Here is a 7,860-nt window from a genome sequence, read left to right on the forward strand (position 1 = left end):
GACATTCGGACATGTCGGAACGGATCCGACTAACATGACCTTGCCGCAACCAGACCTTGGTCACCACCATCGTCGTTGCCTCACAAGCCTCCACCCGGAACACCCGCATCTCCGGTTGACCTCCTGCCAACCCAGATGCCCAGTGTGTCCAGGCCGCCGGAGTGCACGAAGGGGATCACCAACTTCAAGACGACGCCCTCAAGAGGGGAAACGACAAAGAGACGACGCCGTGATCCGATCCCGCGGGATCTAGGTTTTCACTCGAAGTCGTGAGCCCGAGGGCAGCGAAGGTCGGAGAGCTCCACGACCGCCCCCCAAGAAGGACGGCAACATCCACAGATGCCGCGCGGCCAGGCTTTCGTCCGGAGCGTACGAGCCACCACACCCTCACGCGACCGAACAACAAGAAGAAGGCCGAACGCTGCCGGCCCGCACTCCGCAGACACACCTCATGTGCAGAAGCGGCGCCACCGCCGCACACAAGCCACCACCGCCACCACAACCAGACCAAGGAGCTCCGCGAGCTCCGCTGCCACCACCCGTACCGCGCGGGGTTGAAGAGCCGAGTCACACTACTACTGCTGACCAAGCTCACCGAGAATAGCTCCGCGGGCGCCGCCAACCGCCACAGAGAGGGAGCTTCTACGAACACCAACACAGGGTTCCAAGGTCGAGCCGTTGGCCGTAGTAGCGTGAGCTCCCCGGTCCAGCCACCATGCCGCCCTCGCAGCCACAACGGCCGCCAAGCCACCCAGAGCACACGCATGGCCGCCGCCCCGCAGCACTGCGCCCACCCCCTGCAACGCCCGTAGCCCCGCCTCCGGCCCTCAGCGCCCGCCACACCGAGCAGGGCCAACGTCGGAAGCATCACGCGCCCACAACCTGCATGGCGGCCAGAACTGCGCCGGCGCAACCAGCAGCGAGGACGCCCGCCACCCGCCGACCCCGTCGCCGTCCTCACGGCCGTAGTAGTCGACGACCGAAAACAGTCGGGCCACCAGCGCAAAGCCTGCCTCGTCACCCACCGCCGACCCGAGGCCGCCGCCCCGGCGTCCAACCTCCGCCGCCTGCGCGGCAAGCAACCCGAGGGTCCCCACCGCCCTTAGGGAAGCAGGGCCCACCGCCATAGCGGCCGAAGCCAGCGGCAGTGGCGGCACTGTGCTCCTGCGCGGGTCTCCTGCGCTGCTTGGGGATTGGTCCCCCGGGCCGCCCCGAGGGACGACACGGGGGTCGGGCGAAATGGAGGGACGGGAGGGAAGGGGGAGGCGAGCGGCGGCGGCGCTGGGGGAAGGAGGTACCCTAGCTAGCGCGGCCCTCTTTTTTGGAACTTCAAAATACAGTTTTTAAATTGTTCAAAAAAAGGGCTCCATGTCGCCCGTGCTCCAAACGTCCACACTCGCTCCCGAGGCTCCCATCAAAGGTCATTTATTCCCCAATGATTTTTTTGGCGATTGTTGCGTTCCGATGAGTAGTGGTGTGCCGGTGTTTGTGTGATTAAAAGGGACAAGCCGTGGTATTGCAACCAAACCTTTTCCAAATTTGCAACCAAAGACAAGGACCGAGTAACTTCCACCTACAGCTACAAAGAGTAGCTTGGACCACGTACGCCCCGCTACGGCGGTCCACAGAGACACCTTGGCTTCAAGGCTACGAGTTTGGTTTTATTTTTCGCGTACGAAAACTCCATGAATTCGGGTGGCAGGGCTTGATAAACAGAGGAAATAGAAATAGTGGAGCTGCCGAGCTGGTGTGCGCACTCCCCGAGTTCCCGAGCTGGTGAAGCGTGCGAGTCCTCGCCAAAACCCCTATAAAACCCCTCTTCCACAGTAAAACCACGCCCTCCCTCCCACCTCACAGTTAAACCACACAGAAGCAAGCGCTCAACCCCAGAGTCCAGGCCCGATCGAAGCAGGCAAGCTAGGCCATGGACAAGGAGAAGGAGCGGCGCGCGACGTGGGTCCCCGGCGCCGTCATCGTCGGTGCGGGTCCCTCGGGTCTCGCCGCGGCGGCGTGCCTGGCGGCCCGTGGCGTGCCGGCCACGGTGCTGGAGAGGTCCGACTCGCTGGCCTTCACGTGGCGCCACCGTATGTACGACCGCCTGGCGCTCCACCTCCCCAAGCGCTTCTGCGAGCTCCCTCTCCTACCGTTCCCGGAGGAGTACCCCACGTACCCCAACAGGGACCAGTTCGTGACGTACATGGAGCGGTACGCCGCGGCGTCGGGGGTCGTGCCGCGCTTCGGCGCCAGCGTCGAGGAGGCCGTCTTCGACGTGGCCCTGGGCGCCTGGGCCGTGCGACTCGTCGGCAGCGAGGTGCTGATGGCCAGGTGGCTCGTGGTGGCGACGGGCGAGAACGCGGAGCCGCACGTCCCGGAGTTCCCCGGCTTGCGGCAGTTCGCCGGGCGCGTGCTGCACACGTGCGAGTACAAGTCCGGGGAGGAGTTCGCCGGGGAGAAGGTTCTGGTGGTGGGGTGCGGGAACTCCGGCATGGAGGTGAGCCTGGATTTGTGCCGGTATGGCGCCAAGCCCTCCATGGTGGTGCGAAACACGGTAATTAGCCTTTTGCTATATATAGATTGTGCTGTTAGGATCCGTCCTTCCTGCCGTGTTTCTTCTGTTTGTTTGGTTTTGCCTCTCTCGTAGTACAGCGTAATACTCCTCCTTCACTTTGCTCTTTCTTAGGTATTTCCCCCCGGGCGAGGAGTGCCATTTTCTCACTGTATCATGTTGCTATCATTCTCCACATGCATGTTCCAATCTGCATGGTTATATTTGGTCATATTTAAGGATAATTAGAACTAGTATTATGCGCACACTGTTGGATGTTTTGTCCTATCTATGTTGCTGCTCATCTCTTTTTGATTTTCTTCCAATTTAATACAGCTATTAGGCTCGTGCCATCACAGCTCGAACACCGAACAATCAAACACCATCTAAGTACATGCGTTCATTTTCTTGGTGCAGGTGCATGTGCTGCCGAGGGAGATGTTGGGGCTCTCCACATTCGGCATCGCCATGGCTCTGCTCAAGTGGCTGCCGGTCCAGCTCGTCGACCGGTTCATCCTGGCGGCGGCTCACCTGACCCTCGGCAACACGAGCCAGCTCGGGCTTAGACGACCAAAGACGGGGCCCATCGAGCTCAAGAACCTCACCGGCAGGACCCCTGTGCTGGACGTTGGGACGCTAGACCACATCAAATCAGGCAAAATTAAGGTTAGTGCCATGCCAGTCGACTAGCTAGGCTTCTTCCACAAAAGGGTTAAAGAAATACCATGGATTAAGCCATTGCCTAATCTGGCATCTATATCAGAGCCGTTCCCTTCCTGGAGAACGGCCTCCTGCACATGGATGCTTTAATTTTTCTCTGCCGATTTCTGAGCTCGACATGATCATGGCCAGGTGGTAGGAGCCGTGAAGGAGGTAACGAGGGTCGGGGCCAGGCTCGCGGACGGCAAGGAGGAGCAGTTCGACGCAATCATACTCGCCACGGGCTACAGGAGCAACGTGCCCTCCTGGCTCAAGGTAAGCATATCACACAGTGACGCCATGAAAAGGACTCCCTTGTTCGTTTTTGGTCTGCACAGTTTATCAACAGTACGGCTACCGTCACCCAGCCTGCGCCATGGCGTCACGGCCGGCCTCTCCTTCGTCCTCAGCCTTCAATTCCCCTGATCGGCCATCCTGTCCCTCTTTCCCCTTCTCGTGTGCTGGGGACGGGCAGAGGCAGCTCGTGCCCCTTGCCATGCGCTCCTTCCTTCCCCAAGTGTCCTTCTCTCTCGCGCCAAGTGATCGAGTCAGTGACTCACCGTCGGCATGGGCGCTGCTACTAGGCCGGCCGCATCCCCATCTGTATAAGGTGGGGACAATGCGTATCCGGACTCGAGACTTTGGATATACACTTGTGGATTGCTGAATATGGTCATCTACTCTATAGTCTACTTCAGATGGGGGGAGTATGGGTCGACAAAAGGCTATCCAAACTATGTATAGTCAAGGCGGATGCAAGAAATTGGTTGAGTCTAGCATAGATTTGCCCGATTAAGTTCATTTAACGCACGCCTGCAAGCCACGCACTGAGCCCCCTGTATCTGAATGCCCTCCTTTTTTCGGATGCACTTGTGAGCCATTCTCTGCGGCTGCACCTCATCCATGGGTGATTGATTGTTCCTACCTTGCAGGATGGAGGCGATGTTTTCACGAGAGAAGGCACGCCTAAAACCCCCTTCCCCAACGGCTGGAAAGGGCGGAACGGCCTCTACACCGTCGGCTTCTCGCAGCGAGGACTCCTGGGAGCCTCGTCGGACGCCCTCTCTGTCGCCAGGGATATACACTGCCAATGGAGGGAAAGAGAAAGAGAGTGATTCGCTAACTGTGTGCTACATAGCTCTGTCTGTTTCTGATGGAAATGTACAGTGTTTAAGTAGGATTTTTGTGAATATAATTAACACCATGCTTCTTGCCCGTCAGAAGGCACAACTTTGGACGAATTGTTCGGATGATGTACCACAGTGGTACTTCCTCCCTCGAACTTTCCATAGTCAAATTTCAGTAACTTTAACTAAGAGCATCCTAGCCACCTCCCTCAAATAACGTCTCGTGGACATACATTTTGAGGGGCGCCGACAAGGGATGCCGCTTCTGGGGCCTCTGTCAAACGGTAGCCCCAAACTCCTAAAACAAAAACATGGGTATTGAGTAAAACAGTGCAAATAGGACATAAATTTAATTTTTCACTCAAATTTCGTTGTATTTTACAAAGTTGAATGAAAAAGACTAAATATAAACTAAAACTAAACTATCATGCTCGCCATCGGTTGGGGCGCTGACCCAGCTTTGTCATCGTTCTACCCTTTCTTCTGTTGTGTCTGCGACGCCGCTCAATCTGCAGATGCACGTGCCTTAGCCCTGTGCATCTGCTGGTGCTGGATCGCCGCCGGTGAGGGTGGCACATCCCTGCTGCCCAGACCCGTAAGCATCGCCCGCGTCATGTGGGACTCTTCGTTTTGGGCCACACTCGTTGCTTCGCGGGTGGCGGCCTAGGCGAGGGTATCGGCGCTGAGTTCAATGATTGTCTGCCCCTCGGCCACCATGAGGAGACTCCTAGACTCCTCCGTTGGCGTCCGTTGTTGGGAGATTTGGATGACACGCGCCAGGATGATGTCGTCATTATAAACGGGACAATCAAAGAACGAAAAAGAAAACACAACGGAGACCCAAGATTTTGATGTGGAAAACCCCTTCGAACAGAGGGTAAAAAACCACGGACACCAGCTAGCAAAACTTCGCTATATCGAAAAGTATTTACAAATGCCGTGGGTTATCTTATAATCTGATAAACCCTAACCGGCGGCTTATAAGAGGTAAATATAGGCGGTGGCATCGCTCCGCTCGTCAGAAGTTAGCCTCTCTTTAGTATATGAATTTGGATCACAATATAATAAACTTCACCTTGAGATAAATTTCATCTTCTAGCATGAACTTCAACAATCTTCTGAACATCAAAGAAAAAACACTTGATGGCGCCAACAATCACTTGGGCTAAACAGTTATACCAACCATGCTCAAGCAAAGCTCAAACTTGACAACATGAACTGGCTTTATCATCATATCAGCAGAATTATCATAAGTACTTATCTTGCATACCTTCAGTTTACCTTGAGCAACAATGTCCCGAACAAAATGGTACTTGACATCAATGTGCTTTGTCCTGTCATGGAAAATTTGATTTTTAATTATTAAATAATATTGCACTTTGACTGTCACAAAACAAGTTAATGCAAGAATCGTCTTCACAAAGTTCAGCATACAAACCTTTCAACTAAACAGACTCTTTGCAAGCTTCAACAATAGCCATATATTTTGCTTAAGTTGTAGATTGGGCAACAACAGGTTGTAACGTTGCCTTCCAACTTACATCACATCCACTAACAGTGAACACATAACATGCGAGAGATCTTCTCTTATCTAAGTCGGCCTAAGACTACCGGCGACGGGTCTCGCTCCGCTCGTCAGAAGTTAGCCCCCCTTTAATATATGAATTTGGATCACAATATAACAGTCGTCAGCCTTGTCGGTGGAACAACGCCTTACAATAGGAGTCAATGATCACCGTTGATCTAGGTCAGCCAGCTTGAGCCCGTCAGTCCACGCCTCCTTCTGCTCCTCCTCCCCCTCCTCCTCCACCACCACCACCACCCCGTGTGGTGCATTGTCCTCGAACTGCTCGCCGAGCACCGTGAACGCCGCCAAGTCTTCCTCACCGATTTCGGTCTTGGCCAGCGCACGACGATTTCGGCCGACGGTGGACGTGGAGGCGCCGACGTGTGACCGTTACGGCCAAGCATGGAGTACATCATGGCGAGGCGGCGTAGCATTGCAGCTACGAGACTTAAAGTAGGATGCTTTGGCTAAGAGACTGCGGCTGTGGTGACGGAAGTTAGGATCTATTTATAGCCGGAGACGACGCCAGAAACATAGGCGGGAAGCGGTTGAGAAATGACAGGAAGGATCGGTGTTGATGAACGTCAGCAACACGTGGAGGAGGCGCAACGTTGATGGGACATCTCGCTAGCCTTTGCCTTGGGAACCGCCATGCCATTAAGAAAGCTAACCGCCCCTTCGTAACTATTTAAAAAAACATGTTGCATAATTTATTTGCCTTACATGAGGTATTTTTATAAGTCTTATTTTGCACTTTTTTCCTACGGGTTTGGCGCAGATTTCCCAGGTACCTTGGTGGCAAAGTTGGATGATCAGCTTGAGTTCAAAAAAGAAAGTGTTTTACTATTTTCTATTTCAAGATTATGTTTTTAATGGTTTTCTTTATTTTGCTGATACGACTTGGATCCTCGTCTCTTCAATAGTAGAAATTTTCATAAGGTAAAATATTTCAGTAGAAATTAACCCATAGTAACATACAGACATATGCTTAGGCTTGGTGGTATCTTAACTACTTATCAAACTAAAACCCGTCGGTCCTACGCGTATGTCGTAGCTAACCGACTCACGCATGCAATGAGTGCGAACCAAAAAACTGGTACATCACTCCCATGGCTAGTCCATATATTTTGAGGGTCCTCGGGTGACACGACACCAAGTGCTCCTTATTTATGATGGCGGAGATTTTATACAGCTAAGGGGCAATTACTCCCTCTCCTATATTTTTTTTTAAAAAATATTTGTAATATTGATGCTAACTATTCATCCAACCGAGTGATTCCGAGTGCAAGTTCATCGTCATGGAACACTACAACGCCACCCACACCATCAACAAATCGAGGTCAAACAAGCAGTCGATCGAGGTCACCAATATGATTATAATTGCTAGTCGGTTGGTGATCAACACTCGTGTCACCTTTTACTACAGCTCCAACGCTACAAGCGGCATCATGACATACCATGTCACCTTTTTCAAGCCACGTGACCATGGCAACTGTCGCCCAAGAAAAATTTCGTCATGGACGTCGGCGTAAAGGCCAAAGGTACCATGCTAGCCATCGTTAAGATAGGGATGGCGCCCCCTCGGGTTACGACCCCGCCTGCCTCTCCACCACCTTGGGAATGCCGAGTGTTGTGATAGATGAGCAGTGCCAATGGTTCGGATGCTGCAACGCATCATCAATTCCGTCGCGTTCGACGCTCATGTTGAGCGAGTTTTCATCCATGGTAGACACGGATGGAAACCCCGACCGGAAAACTTACCCATGTCGCTACACCATGGTATTACGACTTTGCCGCGAAGGATCTAGAGGGCCAAGTGCTTTTGAACAAGCTCTCGAGAGTCCTCATGAGTACCGTAGATTATGACATCGGTCAGAAATCGTGTCACAACAGCGTTTAGCCACCAACCAGGCCCGGACTAC

General features: G+C 53.4%; 1 protein-coding gene across 1 annotated transcript; it reads left to right on the plus strand.

Moving 5' to 3' along the window:
• The first annotated feature begins 1,924 nt into the window (after positions 1-1,924).
• LOC124666730 (indole-3-pyruvate monooxygenase YUCCA1-like) lies at positions 1,925-3,695 on the plus strand. The gene is made up of 3 exons (XM_047204058.1): positions 1,925-2,548; positions 2,963-3,211; positions 3,398-3,695. Exons 1-3 carry the CDS (start codon positions 1,925-1,927, stop codon positions 3,668-3,670), a joined length of 1,146 nt encoding a protein of 381 aa, XP_047060014.1. The 3' UTR covers positions 3,671-3,695.
• The last annotated feature ends 4,165 nt before the right edge of the window (positions 3,696-7,860 follow it).

The sequence above is a fragment of the Lolium rigidum genome, chromosome 6 (genome assembly GCF_022539505.1).
Source record: "Lolium rigidum isolate FL_2022 chromosome 6, APGP_CSIRO_Lrig_0.1, whole genome shotgun sequence".
NCBI classification, from domain to species: domain Eukaryota; kingdom Viridiplantae; phylum Streptophyta; class Magnoliopsida; order Poales; family Poaceae; genus Lolium; species Lolium rigidum.

Bases quoted from the DNA above. Each gene is read 5' to 3' on its own strand.
- LOC124666730 (XM_047204058.1), top strand. From the start codon at position 1,925: ATGGACAAGGAGAAGGAGCGGCGCGCGACGTGGGTCCCCGGCGCCGTC. The intron at 2,549-2,962 runs GTAATTAGCCTT...TTCTTGGTGCAG, and splicing joins CCATGGTGGTGCGAAACACG to GTGCATGTGCTGCCGAGGGA. The intron at 3,212-3,397 runs GTTAGTGCCATG...GATCATGGCCAG, and splicing joins TCAAATCAGGCAAAATTAAG to GTGGTAGGAGCCGTGAAGGA.